Below are 18,919 nucleotides of genomic sequence, written 5' to 3'. Positions count from 1 at the left end.
ATGGCCAGTGCCGATATGTAGAAATGGATGATATATGCCAATATATTTTACATTCTGAAATCTGACATACAGTATTTTGAGTGAAAGTGGATATTCAATATTAGAAAAAATGTAGGGTGGGATTAGAATTTCAAAAATAAAAGTCAGTTACATAGCAGAATAGAGCTACAGTAGGTGGTTAAAGGAGCAGGAGTCATTCATAAGGGAAGCAATTTCACAGGCTGGGCATTTTACATTATATTTTGATAAAACGACTTTATTCAAAATGTTATATACTGATGAATGATCAAATGCAACATTACTTGGAATGTGCATTAAAAAAGACAATATGGTAAATTTTGATTTCATGCTGACTATATTGATGAGGAATGAATAGGTATGGATTGACCACAGGGCCCGTAGTCCTCTGGGAGCCTCAGTTTTTCCAACAATGACTCATTCCAAACATCCAAACAGCTTCATCTCTTCATACTGATAAATGGATTTATTCAGGGTTTTAAAGAAAGAAAAAATAAATAGAATTTCACTTAGTGACTGTTCTGTTCTCAACATTTTCAATCATTTATAACATCAGAACTGTGGTTAACCAGCATGAAGGGATGGTAGAGAGAGCATGTGTGCAGTAATGCTACAAATAATTATAATGTGTCACAGTGGGCTGAGTTGTAAATTTGCCATCATTTTTTGTCTGTAAATATTGTAGCTTTTGGTACTTTTTATGTGACATTGATATCATGCTTTTAGGCTTATCTGGTGCTATGTTGAAGGTTGTGGCTTCTTTTTATTCTGGTCACTCAATATGACAGACAACAGAAGCTGTTTTGCAATTTGGTCAACCAATATAATGAACAATGAATGTCCCATTAATTATTCCATCGGTTTACAGGTGTGCACTTGTCTCTCTTCCCTCATCCTCAGTCACGTCTCTGTGTCCTGTTCTCTGTTTTTCTATTTGCTTATTTTCTTTAAAACTCTTTTTCTTTAAAAAGTCACAGAAATGTTTTACATATAGGTAGGCCTACATAAAGTAATGTATTCCTGTGATGGCAAAGCTGAATTTTTTTCAGCCACTGTCTTTACTGTCACATTTAATCAATTGAATGCATAAATATATGTATATAATTTTGAATATATATATAAAACAACCAATAATATAACAGCACAACTGCTCAGTCCAATCAAATCCCAGTGGATAAAATCAAGTTCCCCCTGCATTATTTCCTGCTCAGTGTTTTGTTTTACTCAGATGTATACCATGCAGAGTTCATTTCAGCCTGCAGAGTAAACACAAGACAATCTCTCATCATTTAATATCTGTCTTCAGTGGCCTTATCAGTCCGCTCTCTTTATTTCATTTCATGCATTATTTCATTCCTGCCTGTTCGATCACTTAGCATCTGTCTCAGAGTTATTAATGTTTGTTTAGGAGAGCCCATGTCAGGGGAACATCTCTGTCTCTTGCTCTTCCTCTACTTCTTATCTCTGTGAATCATGGGTAATATATGATTGGCTGTAGGGCATTAATAGGAGCTACTCTGAAACATTATGCTTAATAACCATGACAACATTACGAGCAATGTTACATGCCTTAGACTGCCAACCCTTAACGTGACAGTGTGTGTATGTGCATTGTAGTTTTCCATTCTTTGCCAAAAAAGCACATTAGTGCATGTTGGGAAAAGTAATCAGTTGTGACCCTTTGGGTCATAGCTTCCTGTGTCTGTCCGAGGAGGAACTGGAGGTCACGCTATTGGACATTATTGCTTCCTGTTGTGGTGGTGGGCGTATTTAGCTTTGGGAAAAACATTTGAGACACTTAAAATGACTACAGCTTTTCAGTGTGAACAAACTCGGGTCTGAACTTTACAAGTTTGACCCTGTTCAGGCTCATAGTCTTCACAGTCCTTTTGGCTGTATTCATATTTTTTTCTATTACATAAATGTCATTCTATTTAATGAATGTAAATGCAAGGCTTAAATCGTTTTATGACTTTATGAATGTCCTGTTTGAAGAGTTTGAGTATGTCCTGCGGTGATAATACGCTGTGTTCATATTTATTATTTAATTCTTTAATGGCTCAGATACTTACATTCTAGTTTTATATCACACATTTATGACCTGTTCTGGGCCACTTGTTAATCAATTCTTAGCCTGTTTTGAATATTATCTTACACTCTGACATTACATGAGAAGTTATTTGCATGTTCTAACCTCTTATTTTAATATGATCTTAAAGCATTTGGTATAATGATTATATATTACTTTCTTGTATACATACTTACACTAGTGTTCAAAGTTTAGTGTTGTTAAGATTTTGTTGTTGGTGAAAGAAGTGTTTTAGGCTCATCAAGGATGAATTTATTTCATCCCAATACAGTAATATTGTGAAATATTATTACAAGTTAAAATAAGTCATAAATAGTATTTGTAAAATATTTTTAAAGGTTTATATATACTCAATACATCCTTGCTAAATTAAAGTATTAATGAAATATAAATAAATCCCAAAATTTTGAACAGTATTGTAAATTTGTTCCCTGTAACCCTGATCTTGACTACATGATGAATATTATTATTAATCAAATCCTGGTAGTATGTATGTTGTATATAGTTCTTAAAGCTGTGAACAAAGAGATGTCAATTTGTTCAGAGCTGAAAATATTGAGAAAACACTTGTGTCAAGATGATACTTGTAGTGTTGCTGTAGCTCAATTGGATCAATCAAGCGCAAGGTTGGGGGTTTGATTCCCAGGGAACACTTGATAGGTAAAAATTGATAGCCTGAATGCACTGTAAGTCGCTTTGGATAAAAGTGTCTGCTAAATTCATAAAATTATTTTAATTTAATTTTAAATTTACTTGTTCCAATCATTACAGTACATGATTTATGTCAAACTGTAAGAATGAAGACTCTCTCAGATGTAAGAGATGTGTAAGTGTAAGTGTGCTTTTCAAATCAAAGATATAAAGCATCTACTCAGGTAAACATATGTTGCATTGTTTATCTCAGAAGAAATGGTATCAGTTCCTCTAGTATGCCTAATTTCATTTTCTGAAGAACTCCATGTGGTGACATGTGTGGAATATTTCTCGCATTAAGCCACTAAAACAGAAATATCACAAACAGATGGAGACTGGCTCATCCAGAATGATCTGTGCTGTTTGTCATGAGCATGCAAAGTAAAAAAAAACATCTAAATAATTTAATTGTCTACAAATGTTAGTGGCTTAGGCTTAGGGTTAGGGTTAAATTCTCTCAATTCACTCACCTTTGGCAAGAGTGGCAAAAAGTTAATTTTGAACCATGATAATAATGAATGCAGAGAAAGGTTTTGATTAGGTCAAGGCCACATGAAAGTCATTCTGCCCCATAATCCTGTGCTGCCAGAGCTGAATATTAATGATAAATTAAATAGTCCATCATAAGGGAAGGGTCATCAACTCTCTCTCTTTTCTCTCATTCTCTTCCATTCTCATATCTCACTATCTCTCCTTTTTACAACCTTGATATGCCCTTCACACCTTTTCAATATCTCTCTCTGCACTGCTCTCTCTCTCTCATCTCACATGGTCGTTCACCTGTGTCGTCACCTGTCTGAGTGATCAGCTGCTGAAAAGCTGCTCGACTTCCTGTTATTCTGCTCACAGTGTATCATATCAGCACATCTACAGTTGACACCTCTGAGAGAGAGAGAGGTGAATTTTAATGTGCAGTTACACTAAAGGCAACTAAACTTTATATATAGCATATACATGCACGAGTATGAAGCCTGTTTTTAAGACCATTACAATTCCTGTATTGACAATCTCTTCAGTGTTTAAAATATTTAGTTAAAAAAAGTAATTTTCATAATATATTACAATCTTTTAATCAAATTTTTTTTTTCTTATGTTTGTACTTTTGATTTTGAGATTTAAATGAGGGCGATATTCTTCCCAGGGCGTCATGAAATTCACCGTTATTCAGACTATTATGATCTGGTTTTAAACTGAATTTATTAAATGTGTCTCTATTTCAGTGTGTATAAATGCTGTTTAAAAGTGTTTACTCTGTTATTTACAGTTGTGTTGTTTTTTTGTTTGTTTTTTTTCAGAGGGAAGAGTTGAAGTGTCTAAAGAAGGAATGAAGCTGTGCACTATGGGACCAGGAAAAGTGTTTGGAGAGCTCGCCATCCTTTATAACTGCACCAGGACGGCCACTGTGAGAAGTGAGTACAAACAGAGTGCTGTGATAAATAAAATGAACCTAATTTGGATTCTGATGGCTCAAGCAAGGGACATTCTTTCAACTACACATATAGACTAACACAGCTTAAGTCTGTTCTAGGCCACATTTCCCAATCTGCCACCGTAGGATTATAATTCTCGGTACGATAGAAGACATCTAGTCACTCCATCTGTGATGATAATCTATCTGTAATTTCATGGATAGACAGGAGGCCAGATTAAGAGAGATATGATGGCTGAAGTACAACAAATGAGTGAAAAAATACTTGTGTATTGTAGTCTGTTATTGGTTATATTGTGATTTTGTGATTTAAACAACCCCCTTACCACAAGTATTAAAATTTGGCAATTCTTTACAAACTACCAAATTTTCATTAGGCTTTTCCACATTCATAAAATTGACCTAAATTGCAAAAACTGGTTCTGTAATAGCCACAGTTAATGCCCACTGTTAATCCGCCACGGGATTCAAAACATGATTTCACAAAACATGAGTTTTTATCTCACAATTTGAACTTTTCTCTAGCAATTCTGAGTTTATATCACGCAATTCAGATGTTTTTTAAATCTCAGAAACTCATAATTGCTAGACATAAACATATAATTGGAAGATGTAAACAGAATTGTGAGATATTAACAAATGTGACATATAACTGCAGGATATGTTTATAACTGAATTATGATATATGAACTTGCAATTACAAGAAAAAAGTCTGATTTGAGAGAGAAAAAAATCACTTATAAAAAAATGTAAACATTAAAATTCAAAATTCAAAGAGAAAATTTGAAGAGTAAGAAAGTCAAAATGTAGTTAACTGTAAGATATCAATTCATAATTGTGAGAAAAGTCTAAATTGTGAAATATTAACAGATTTTAGCCAGATCATCTCATATGCACATGCTTGTGTGCTGTGTGGTTTCTGAATGATCTGCAAGCCTTTTTGTCATTTATTATTTCATTCTTCTCTTCATTTTCTTTTTCCTCTGTACCATTGTTCTTCTTCATGCATATTCTGTTATTGCCTCTGCTTGGCTATTTTTCTCCTTCCTCTATCACTCCTCCTCCGGCTGTGTTTATGGTGTTTCTGCGCTCCTCTGCTCTCTGTCTCTGGTTCTCTGGTTCTCTGGATAGCGTCTGGGACAGGAAGTGAGCTGGACTGGGATTAGGGGAATTGTTTGTGTCTGATCTCTCCATGCATGGCCAAATGCGACACATATCCCTTGTGCATGACTACCACCAGCAAACCCATCTCTAATTTTACTCGGAATAGAATCTGGATAATATTAATCGCAGTTGTTTTCACTTCACTTCTGTTCTATTCGTGCACTGTTAATTTAAAGGTATTTTATATGACACAAATATATAGCATCTTTTGCATGCTGTTGATTACAATAGATAATAATTCCAACTTTTCTCTAAATTCCTGTAGTGCAGGTTTTATGGAAACCTAGCTGGAAATTGTATAGCACTCTAGATACAATTTAAAATGAGCAATTATTACACTGTTTTGATTTTTTGCATAACCATTTTTGTGCATATTTTAATTTATGTAATGAACATGTAGACCTAGTAATTTTCACACAACATGCCCAAACCTACCAGAAAAATGACAGGATGCAACTCTGCACTTTTTATGTGAAGCTGTAACCATAAACAAAAGGTCATCTGCCTAGATGCGTTTTACCACCTCAAAGGGATGATTTAGACAACTTTACATATAAAATGTAAGCACAACAAAAATATGAGCCTTTTAAACTAAGTATGCAATATCAGAGACTGGATCACTATATAAAACTTCAATATGTAACATGCCTTGCACTATTTGTGCTAGAGACATGAATGACTCCACAAATTGTGGGGCTCATTGAACATAGCTGCATTTCCTTTCAAAGCGATCAGACACCTTTGAAATGTTTCGTAACTACAAATTTAGCAATGGCAGGCAGCACTTTTCCTCAGAGAAAGTATCTGTATTGCCAGCCGAGTCTGCATGCCTGTAGCTACATGTGTGTTTATCTTTCTCTCCCTGCCTCTTTCTTTCAAACACACACCTTTTGTTGTAGTTGGTTTCCAGTGGTGTGTGCATGTAAATGAGTCTTCTGGAGAAGCTGTGGCTATAGTATTAGAATGCACAAGGGAAACAGCACAGATATGTCAGTGCTTTAAGTGGTTTTGACCTGATCTTAGCCACCCTTCAGCTACCCTGTCTTTTCACAGCTATAAACAACAAAGCAGAGCAACAGAGAGCAGGTCCATTGCTTCACAGGACATGATAGATGAAGGCTCTTTATCACAATCCTCTGATATAATTATTGAACCCAAGTGGATGCTCAATATAAGAGACACACTGACATAGCCTAGCAAGCACGTTAGAAGCCCGGAGGGGAAGCTAAAAACATTATTAAAGCAAGCGTGTTCATGTTTGTTATTTATAGAATGACATCAAACCAGAGCTGTTCAGTATATTTGCTATAACTAAATAAGTTGTTGTCTTTTAGAGGAGATACAAAATTTACATTAAATGCTGATTCATCAAATTAATCACATACTGTATATTTAATTGCTGAGTGAAGCATTCAAAGTATAACATTCAGAAAAAAATTAACTGGTCACCTGTAACAGTTCAGTTTATAATTGCATACAGTGTTATAAAATGTTTCTATTTCAAATAAATTATGTTCATTTTAGCTGTTTTTCTATTTATTTTCATACAGCATTTAAATAGTTTTTCAAAAGTATTAAGCAGTGCAACTGTTTTGAACATTGACAATAATAAGAAATGTTTCTTCAGCAGCAAATTAGCATATTAGACTGATTTGTGAAGGATCATGTGACACTGAAGACTGGAGTAATGATGCTGAGAATTCAGCTTTGCATCACAGGAATAAATGACATTTTAAAATGCATAACAATAGAAAACAATTATTAACTTGTAATATTATTTCAAAATATTACTACATATTGTCGACTTTATTTTGAATCAAAAACATAGCCTTGGTGTGCATATGAGACTTTTGTACATTTTATTTATCTATTTATACATTTTAATCTAATCTATCTTTTCATATTTTTTATTTAGACTTCTGTCCTTTTCTAGGATGCAGTAGTTATTTGTGGAATCAATGTCCATGTCCAAGATTTCTGACAGCTTCAGTTCCGACCTGTAGTGTGTACATGCTGATAGACTCCAGCTGAACTGCTGTCCATTCCTTTAGCTTTGGTTCAACAAGCTTTTTCCCCATACACAGCCTTCTTGAGTGCAATATGATAAAGTCCATCCTACTGGGAATGGAACATTTTTGTGTCAGTCATGGAGGTGTGAAAAGGTCAGTTTGTATTGTTAAAATACAATCTTCATGTGGTGCCAGTCTGTATCTGTGTGTGTATTTCTGAGATTGTAATGCTCATACTGGATATCATCACTCCAGGTGACCATTCGAAATGGAGAAACTTTTGCAGTAGGTACAAGAAAGAAAGAGTAAATGGTCAGAGATGACCAATTTAAAAGTATAAAACAAAAGCTGCTATCATTTTCTTGCCTTTCTAGATGTTAATACAGTAGAGTTTGTGTGTGAGTTATCTCTGTCCCACATGAGGAGGAAGTCAGTTATGGCATTTCGAAATGACAAACCTATTTGCTGCTTTGCTAGTATAGATTATATCGCCATCCCAGAAGCATGGAAGTCGTAATGCTTTGAGTTTGAGAGATAAGCTCATCGACAAGACCTTGAGGTATACACATTAGGTGTCTCAAACTGTAGTCCTGCAGCATTTCTGATGAAAACTCGATAAAATAGCAGGCATTTTAGTTCTGATATCTGTTTTTGTTTTCGATGATTATGGAAAACATACCCAGTAGCGATCACTTTGCATTTCAGATACAACTTGCTTTGGCCCAGATGAATTTAGCAGTAGCCATCAGTAAGGAACAATAATGAAATTTGTTTTCTGAAGAATTTTCTGTGCAGCCATCCAACTGAGATATAAACACTTGATGCTGGAGGTGTTTTGTTCACTGATAAAACTTTTACCTAATGAGCCAGCAGCCCTGTAGTGCCATTTCAATTCACCATCTGATGCACACTACACACACAAATGGCACACGCTGGCTAAAATCACCAGTTGTAATATGTTTTCTAGAGTCAGGTTTTTATTAGGTTGCAACATTATTTTTTTTTTTCCGTGGGTCATCATATTAATTTCATTCTAACCAAATTCTTCCTTATTGCAGCTACTTTTTCCAAATTTCCCAACTGCATTTGATTAGTTTTGCATTAGATTTGGGATAGATCATCTTGAGACCAGGCAGGTCAAAAAGGGTGCCATACATGAGGTCAGGCTGTATTTTTGCAATACTTTGATGTATTGAAATGAAACAAACTATTACAATACAATATAGCACCACCATCTGGCCAACATACCTAAAACACGGCCAAGTCGTGTATGGTTTTGTTATTTCTTCATATACAGTACATTGTGGAGTCAAAAATGTATTTAAATCATATTAAGATCTTTTTTAAAAAAGTACCATGTTTTGAGATAATAGTACATAATGTTCTTTGCAATAGTCCGTGAACTGAGGACACAGAATAACAATACAACCTTTAGTTTACCTGTGCCTACCTCTGTCTTTCTGAAAAAGTGACTGTCAAGACTTTTTTGCGATCAGTTTCAGTGTTTGTCGACCCCCATTCATTTTCAGACTCGGACTGCATTTGGTTTTCTTCTTATTGTTGAAATTAATAGGAATAGTCCTTGAGAAGATGTTGTACGATTTGAAGTGATGGCACAATTTCTCTGGAGAAAGAGCAGAAATGGAAATCTCTGCTCTATTTCCTGGATACTGCTGTTTATATTAGTTGCAGTGCATCCGTGTTTTGAGAATACCTTGCAGTCGTATTCGTTCACGCTCCCTGAGGTTTCTGTTGTCTGTCATCTCTCTGGAATGATTCACTGAGGCAGACAGCACTTGAAGAAAACCTGTGTGGCTCCATCATGCAGTGCTGGTCTATTCTGGACCACAAGACAAAGTGTTCTGGAAATGACTTTTTTTCCCCTTCTTCATTATCTGAAATTAATTAACCTTACAAACTCCATTAAAGTATGAAAAAGGGGGAGTGGAGAGATGCAATGAACACCATGAAGATGATAGTATTAATGTTTCTCACAATCAATCATTTGACGTAAAACTATAACACTATAACAAGGTATCTTCTTCAGGAAATGCTGGAGTAGTCAAAATGTTTTCTCTTGAAATGAGAACGCATGTGTCACTGTTTGTCACCTTTAATATCTGTCTGTAAATCATGAGAGTGAATCTGGTTTTATGGGGAAGATAGATCTGTCAGTATAGGGTTGGAAGAGAACGGGTCGTGTCAGGGCAAGTGTGGTAGTGATACGTTTCCTCTCCCTCATGAATAACATTAACTTATTTGCTATCAGAAAGCATGCTGGGACGTGTGTTGCCTCTGACCACACAGCTTCTATCTTCATGTTAATTGAGAACATCATTTCTATCAGTGCTGCTGGGATGAATCTCTGGGTGTTGATGGCCTGCAGGGAAACTCTACTAAAACTCAAAACCTTCTCATATCATACGTACATGTGGCTGGGTGATATAGCTAAAAAATTAGTAGCATATATTTACACATGAACTGGAGATTTTTTGTTCATCTATTCATTCTAAACTAAGAAACAGTTGTGCATTGCCCAAAAAAAAAGATAATATATAATTTCAAAATTACTTGCCATAAATATTATATTATATTATATTATATTATATTATATTATATTATATTATATTATATTATATTATATATTAACATGATAAGCTGTAAGAATAATTACATATTATTTTTATTATTGTTATTATACAATGTACTGCTATATTATAAATGCTATATATTATTATATTAAATATTTTAAAGCTTTTTGTTTTATTTTAGTCATTTGCAAATTGTGTTATTATTATTAAACGACAAAACATAAGCTCTAAGATTAGTTGCATATTGTTAAAATAGTAATAATAATAATTATTATTACTATAGTAATTTTTCATAACAAAGAGTGATAAAGAATATTATATATTATTGTTCTAATTAATTCCTAGTTAAAATCTAGTTATTTGTAATAATTATTATAAATAATAATATATATAATTATTATATTCGTTATTAATATTAATGATATGCAAATAAGATGATGTAAATATTTTTTACTACATACTATGTTAATATTTTAGTCTGTTTCATATAGTTTATTGGGTGCTTAATATTACTTGTTACAAGGAAAATTGTGAATATTCAAAATATTGTGCAGACTCATACATAGCCCTGATAAGAAATGAGATCTGCGTCCAGCTGTGGTGTTCACCATTTCCTCCGGCGCCTGAAATACACACATAAATCAGAGGATAGAAGCTGCGCTGGGTTTTGTTAAATAGACATATGATCTAGCTTAAAGGAGGGATTTAGATTCAGGTAAATATGGAGTAAATTTGAAATGCAGCGCAAGTAATGTTTGTCTTCATGAACATATGTTGGTGGTTGTGTAGGTGGTTGCTGTTAAGTTGTTGTGTGTATCTGATTTATTCTGATATGCCACGGGGCTGAATGTCATTACGGATACAAACAGGAGCTGATTTTGCCCTCTCTCTTTAATACACAGCAGAGAGTGGGTGTTTTAAACCGCCTGCATAACGGCTGTTTCACACTTCATAATAAATCTGCCAGGATTGTCTGTCTCTCCGTTGTGTGTCTCATACCTCTCTTTTTATTATTTGCTCTCACTCTTACTCTCTTTCTCTTCCTCCAGGCAGAAGAAACTACAGGTGTCAGATGAAAGTCTGAAGTATTTAGCTTAGACCCGATGAAGTCAGTCAGGCACAAAAGTCAACTCCGTTTTAGCAATACCTGTCATGATTTGTTTAAAGTGAAGTGACATTCAGCCAAGTATGGTGACCCATACTCAGAATTTGTGCTCTGCATTTAACCCATCCGAAATGCACACACACAGAGCAGTGAACACAAACACACACACTGTGAGCACACACCCGGAGCAGTGGGCAGCCATTTATGCTGCGGCGCCCGGGGAGCAGTTGGGGGTTCGATGCCTTGCTCAAGGGCACCTAAGTCGTGGTATTGAAGGTGGAGAGAGAGCTGTTCATGCACTCCCCCCACCTACAATTCCGTCCGGCCCGAGACTAGAACCCACAACCCTTCGATTGGGAGTCCAACCCTCTAACCATTAGACCACGACTTCCCACACAACATGATAGATGTATTGGAGAGAATTCAGTTTATTCTTTGTCAGATATCAGACTGATGAACTTGGATCAACCTAGATCTGTAAATTTGTAGCCGTATCTGTAATTAAGAAAAATCACTTAAAACATACAAGACTGTAAATGTAAAGGATCAAACGGTGAGTGAATTTAAAGAAAATTTTCAGGTTTTAAGGAAACATTTCCTTTAAAGATTACCGTTCTCTTGATTTATACCATAATTAAGATGCCTGTGTAAATAAAGATCAATACAAAAATACAAATCCATGCTACAGATGTTGCTTGAGCATGATACAGTCAAACAACTCTCTTTAAAGCAACATTTACTACACTACTGCAGCATGATGACATCAATATAACATGATGCCGGTCAGACTGATTTGTGGTCTTGAGAGAATATAAGCTGTCCATTCTGGATTTGATTGGATTGGGCCGCTATCTCTTTCTTCCTCTGTTCAGAACAACACAGTTTCCTTTGGCTATTAACATCTTTCAGTAAAGCTACAGTATCAATACTGTTGAGATTTGAAAATATGACTGAGAGCGTCTCAGATCAATAAAAGATAAACAGGGCTGTAAAAAGTGTTGTTAGTGATGTATAATTAATGAATCTGAGCTTACTTTTGTCACAGCTGCTGGGACATTTTGTTGAGAAGAAAGTCTGTGATTTTGTCACTACAGACACTTCCTACATCCGTGTGTTACTGCATGTCGATGAAGCAGCTAAAAGGGAAAAGCACAAAAGTCTGCACACTTTTGTTTCTAAATATACCTGAATTATACTCTCAGCACAAATGTGCTCGTTGTTATTTTGTCAAGCACCACTGATATCAGGTACTCTATAGCCTACGGAAGAAGCTGAAGCATGGGCAAATCTTTCAACTGGTGGTGGTGTATGTTTACAAAGAAAATACGATGAGGTCACATCCATTTCTTACTGCATTTGAAGGTCGTCTGTGTGACTCAATCGCATCATCACAACTGCATTTAAAATATTTTAAGAAATAGTTGACTCAAAAATGAAAATTTGCTGCAAATGTACTTTACCTCAGGCCATCCAAGATGTGTTTGTTTCATCATTGGAACAGACTTGGAGAAATGTAATATTATATCACTTGCTCATCAATGATCCTCTGCAGTGAATGGGTGTCATCAGAATGAGATTCTAAACAGATGATCAGTTGACCTATCTGGACGGTAATTGGGGACTTAAGTTTTTTTCACAATTTACAGGGGTAATTGGTGGTTTTATTGCTGTCTAAAATTACTAATGTCGATGTTTATTTATCCCCCATGTAAAAATCCACGGATAAATGAACCTACTGTTTTTTGACAAACACCAAAGTCATGTGGTAATTGAATTGCCATCCGAATCCAGATCTCTGAATTTATAATGATAAATGGATTTAAGATTCAATGTTAAATCCTTTTTGACCACTGCCGACTACCCACCACCCAGCAATGCAATTTTAAAATGCGTATTATATAAAGTTATATACAAAACTATTTTGAATATATATATATATATATATATATATATATATATATATATATATATATATATATATATATACACTATACTGCATCTATTTTCTTATTTTAAAACTAGAGATTTAAATCTCATAATAATTAGGATTGTAATAAGAATACATTTGTACATAAAATAAATTTTATTTACAGCAGACAATCCTGTGACTGGCCGTGTGAGTTCGTGGGTTAGAAGGATCACAGAACTTCTCCTCTGTGAATAAATCTCCATCCGTATAAATTTATTTTTACAAACATCCACATGAGAAGCAATTGCTAGGCTGCCCCTGACTAAAGATTTTTCTGGTTGACTAGTAGTCGTTCATTTGAAGCATTAGTTGACTAATCGCATGTTTATTAATAAACAATTTAAATTATGATAATGAGCCTTTGATTGCCAAGCCTACATAACCTATGGGATCAAATGCACGCATAAGCTTGCAACAGCACAGCAACAGAAGAATTCATAATTATGAATGTTATGAATTATGTAAAGAATTATAAAATTCACAGAGGTTGAGACGGCAGAAAGCTCAACCTGTTTGCTTTCATTATTTTACAAAAGCGCAATGTTTTGCTGTTATTGAGAGTGCACAAAAATAAACAGAGACTTTACAGATTTTAAAGATGTACTACTTTTATCTGTATGAGTAAAAATGAGGGAGTATTTTAAGAGCAAGTGAGCGCACCGGTGCCTCCATCTATCCTGCTGTGAGCGATACTGTTCAGACACTTGAACAGCGCACATTTTTCCTTGTTAACATTTGATTGAGAGGGCACGTAATGTTGCTGCTACTTGCATATTTCAGATAAGCCATATTTGAGGTCAATGAGTGGCGAGCGTTTGGATGTGCTGCCTGATGTAGCTATAGACCAGGTGTTATCGTTCCACGTGACTTCACCAATGTGGATTTTTGTCATTTTTCTGCGACTACTAAAATTTTGGTCCACCAAGCCTCTTCTGGTTGACTAACGGTTAGTCAACTATCCCTAGCAATTACTATCCAAATCAGCTTTAATCCACAATGTACTCAACCTGCAATCAATTAATGTAAAAAAATGTATGTGAAGTGAAAAGCTGCATGCTTATAAGAAACAAATCTCTCAAGGCATTTTTTGGCCAAAGTACGAGTCCATATTAATGCTTTCTCTAGTGAAAAAGTCCATGCCCTGTTGTTCTCTCACATAAAAATCTACAACATATTTGCTTAGATTTTGGACTGTTTTTGCTTGTAAACTGTGGATGATCTGTGAATATTTTGCTTCTGATTCAGAGGAGACTGCTTTTTCACATTATAAATGGAAGACTATGTGAACCATTCCTCGAAGGCACCATTTACATTTATGCATTTACATTCATTTACTCTTACATTGCATTCCCTGAGAATTGAACCCATAACCTCGGCATTGCCAAAACCATGTACTTTTGTTTGAGCTACAGGAAAGTGTTTAATTTACAAAACAAGTCACATCAGAACTTTTAAATACACAAAGAAAGAAGAAACAGTTCAATGCTCTCATAACCAGACTTTTTACCTTTTTAATGTAGTCAACTTGATACAACAAAAGACTTACAGTGTATTTACTATAATAAGTGTTGACTTACAGTGACTAATTTTACCACTGAGTAAAGTGCATTATATATATATATATATATATATATATATATATATATATATAATTATTATTTTTATTATTATTATTATTATTATTATTATTATTGAAAACTTCAGATACAAGCTACAAATATTTACATAATTTGCAATACATTTTGGAAGTGGTAGGTCCTTGCTGAGCTCATCTGGTGCCGTTAAACCTCTGTAGGATTACGGCTAATGTAGTTCTTGAAGAGAAAACTGACGTTATTTATTTGTTAATTAATTTATTTATTTAAATTAAGCTAAAACTTAAACTATATCTTAATTTCAGAACTTCATGTTTAGTCTGTCTTGCAATTACAAACAGTCATATAACTTTCGGTTCATGCTGCTGTGTCTAACAACAAATGATTTTTATCTTATAGATGCAGTGGTTCTTAGGCTTGGGTGTGTATCTTGGTGTGATAAATAATGAATGTATTTACACTTCATACGGTAAATAACTCATGTGCCAAGTTAGTAAATTTTGAAAGGATGTTTATTTCATGTTGTTATCAGAGTCTATTAAAAGATTTGAGCCCATCATAAATTCAGATGAATTCCCTTGCATGAGGTGAGTCAGTGGTTCTATTCAGACGCTCACTGTTTATTTATGCTTCAGTGTTTTCTGATTATTTTTCATCACTGCTGGAACTTTTCTCTCTCTGCAGTTTGAAGCACTTCAATATTTTTGTGTGTATGCAAATCAATAATAAACACATTTTGACAAAATAAGGCATCATTTCCATAAAGTCACTTTCACATACATCAATGTCACCTTTGTTTTTATTGCTTTAGTGATGACTATAATATAAACCTGTCATCATGAAACCTGTTTGTCACTTTGACAGCAGTCCGTCCCTCTCCAAAAACAAGGTTTCAATATAACATTGAAGTTTTTGAATATCATACAGTAGTTCCTTCTTCCTAGACCGCTGTTGACAGCTTATGTGAGTGTCTTAAAGACACTATTTCCTAGAATACTGTCTCATTCTCAGGAATGCTTTCTTCTGTCCTTGAATTCCTCCTTTGAGGCCACACTTTGATGATGAAATATCCAGCAGTCTGTGCTGCAATTTTTGTAAATGTTTAGTCACATGACTGCTGTTTATCATTATGATTTGAATTCAGCAATTATATGATGTTTTATTACTTGTAGCCTATGTATTATATTCAAGTTTGTGGCTGTCAGCTTGTTTTAATTTTTGAGTAATTTAATAAATACATTTGCCCATAACAACAGCAATAATTATATATATAATATAAACTGTTCATGAAATGTTGATATTTTGGTTAAATAATAAATCAGTTTTCTTCATGTATAGAGTGCAAGCTTGAATATTAAGCTTGTATGCTAGGTGACATGAATAAAACAGACGATTAGATTGTTAATCACAATTATTTGACAAAAATGTCGGCATTTCATGATCAGCTCATATGGCAAGATAAGCTATGGGTGTTGAAGATTAGGAAACTGCATGCACAAACTAATGGCATGTTTTCTGATGTGTGTTTCAGCTGTCACCAGTGTGAAGTTATGGGCCATTGACAGACAGTGTTTCCAGACCATCATGATGAGGACGGGACTCATCAAACATGCGGAGTACATGGAGCTATTGAAAAGGTGAGCAGCTGTCTTGTTATGGAAGTGCATCTCTTTCTTCATAATCTGACATCTTAATTTGCATAATGGAACCCAGAGAAGAGAGCATGGGGCATATTTTACATATTAAAGACAGAATTCTGCATTGTTGGGCTCCTGAGCCAAACTGGATGAAAGAAGTATTCATCAAAGACTTTAAAGACACTGAGGCAGAACAGATGAGTTTCTTGGAAGATTCTGCAATTCATTGCCAAAGAAACTCTCTATAGCTCCCGATCTCCTTCCTCTCCTGCTTTCATGATCTTTCTCTCTCTCTATCTCTTAGTCTCTGCGTCTTATGAATTAACATGAGAAAAATGAATAGTAATGCTATCGTTTTTAATGAATCATCTAATGTTAATGATATTACCCCATCCCTGCTGCTGTATTTATTATTTGAATAATTAGACCTAAATTTGTCAATTATGCTTTGAACTAACAGCCGTTAACGAACAAAAGCAGAGTGCATGTGAATGCATTAGACACTATGTTGAACTTGTGCATTTTACTGATCTGGTTCATAGACCAATATTTATATTTCATATTTAATCCTGAGCTAGTCCAGACTTGGAGAAAAACATTCTTAAGTAACAATGTGCATGCGTGAGTGATCCCACCATTTACTCCTGATATAGGCTATTAAAGATTTATCTCTTATGTTGATCTGTTTAGTTCTGAATGCAAAATATCGAAATAATAATAATAATAAACATTTTCTGTGTTTGTATATATTTACAATATTTACAATGATATCTGTCACAAGTGTGCTGGTGTGTAGAGTAACGCGCACGATAAAGATATATATCAAAGAGTTCTTTTAATGCTCACGGGAGAATAAGGCACATCCAACACAAATCATCAAACATAGGATATAACATTAATAGCGGACAAGGAGAAACTAAACAGACAGGGTTTTTAAACACAAGGAAAGTAATCATGGGAATGGAAACAGGTGGGGATTAATCAATTAACAAAACTAGGAGCGGAACATGACCAAAATAGGGAAACACAAAAGGAACAGAAAGTCCATGATCTTGACAATATCATATATAAATATATTTAATATATAAACGTAACATATTTTTCTTAAATATATACAAGCATATGTGTGTATTTATACATGATAAAGCTACACAGCACAGCACACATACATATATTATGTTAACAAAAACTTTTATTTTGGATGCGATTAATCACATTGCATAATACATTTATGGAAAATAAAAAAATCATGCAGTTTTTGTTGTGTGACTTTTTCACTTTGTTTGTGGTTTATGCTTTTTCATTTTTTCCTGCATTTTTTTCCAGTAGCAGTGAATGACATCAACTTTTTGACCCTAACAAGTTTCTCTGGTGAAAATCTAAATCATATTTTTTTTTACTGATAATATGTTCTTGGTACAAAGTTCAAGAATAGTGATGGTACTTGTCAGCACAAGCTGTTATTATCCGTTTTGGAATTAACCTTCAACCCCTTAACATTTTAAATTTAACATGATTGGCACAAATGTAACATAATTGAAAGAAAACATGTTTTGGGTTATTAAAATTTAAAAAAAATACCAGTCTGTGCTTTTATTACTGGGTGAATACTATAGCAATCTATATTACAGTAAATAAATAACATATAAAGTATATATATATATATATATATATATATATATATATATATATATATATATATATATATATATATATATATATATATCTTGTCAATTTCAGACCAAATATTAGCTCAGAATGGCCTGTGTGTAATCTGTGTATCCATGACACCTTTAGGTTTCTCTGCTGCAGTCTTACACTAAACTGTAACAGGAGACTTTAATGGACTCTTGAATTTTTTATGACATGTGAAATATTTATGCAGGAGCAGCTTTTGATGTATGATCATCTCATGACACATGGCAGTGAAACATGGACTCAGCTCGTCCCTTAAAACGTGTGTGCGTTTGCTAATGCAACAGACAAAGATGCCCAAATCTCATCAGGGACAATCTACGGTCCCTCAGGACAGAGGATCAGTTGGCCTCTCATGCCATCTCATCCTAAACATGATTCATTAAGATTTAGATAAATTACATATTTTATTACGTAATGCAGATAATGCCTTGGCTTTGTGGCAAATTAGCTCAGTGTTTAGCGATTAGCCAGACAAAAAACTTTTTCTCCATTACGCAACACATGACCAGATATGTTTAGAAATGTTGTATCATGGTGATTGAGGGATATTATTGTTGCAGAGAGAAGCTATGGGTTTACTTCAATGTGTGATGATGACCAGCTGTTTCAACCTATCAAGTCAGACTAAAAATTCACCCAGTGTACAGTGAGAACAAGCACTGAATTACATAAAGTGTGGCAATTTAAATTAAAAAGTGTTGAAAGTTTCTGAGGAGGGACAGAAAGCTCTCAGACTAAATCTAAAATATCTTAAACTGTGTTCTGAAGATAAATGGAGGTCTTACTGGTTTGGAACGACATGAGCGTGAGTCATTAATGACATCATTTCGGTGAACTAACCCTTTAACAAACACCAAAAGACTCTTCATCTTTGTATAAGAATTTAATCCATCACATGTGTTTGTTTCATTTTGTCTCTCAT

The 18,919-nt window shown here is 34.4% G+C and overlaps 1 protein-coding gene across 2 annotated transcripts in view; it reads left to right on the top strand.

Moving 5' to 3' along the window:
* prkg1a (protein kinase cGMP-dependent 1a) overlaps window positions 1-18,919 on the top strand; it is a 52,557-nt gene that overhangs the window by 15,232 nt on the left and 18,406 nt on the right. For both annotated transcript variants that reach the window (XM_052573411.1, XM_052573410.1), the window contains exons 3-4: window positions 4,096-4,209; window positions 16,194-16,299. In XM_052573411.1, coding sequence (XP_052429371.1) covers window positions 4,096-4,209; window positions 16,194-16,299 — 220 coding nt within the window. The remainder of the gene's footprint in view (window positions 1-4,095; window positions 4,210-16,193; window positions 16,300-18,919) is intronic.

Source organism: Carassius gibelio, chromosome B13 (genome assembly GCF_023724105.1).
Source record: "Carassius gibelio isolate Cgi1373 ecotype wild population from Czech Republic chromosome B13, carGib1.2-hapl.c, whole genome shotgun sequence".
Lineage (NCBI taxonomy): Eukaryota > Metazoa > Chordata > Actinopteri > Cypriniformes > Cyprinidae > Carassius > Carassius gibelio.
The sequence above is the reverse complement of the archived record's forward strand: the minus strand, read 5'-3'. Positions and strand labels throughout refer to the sequence as shown.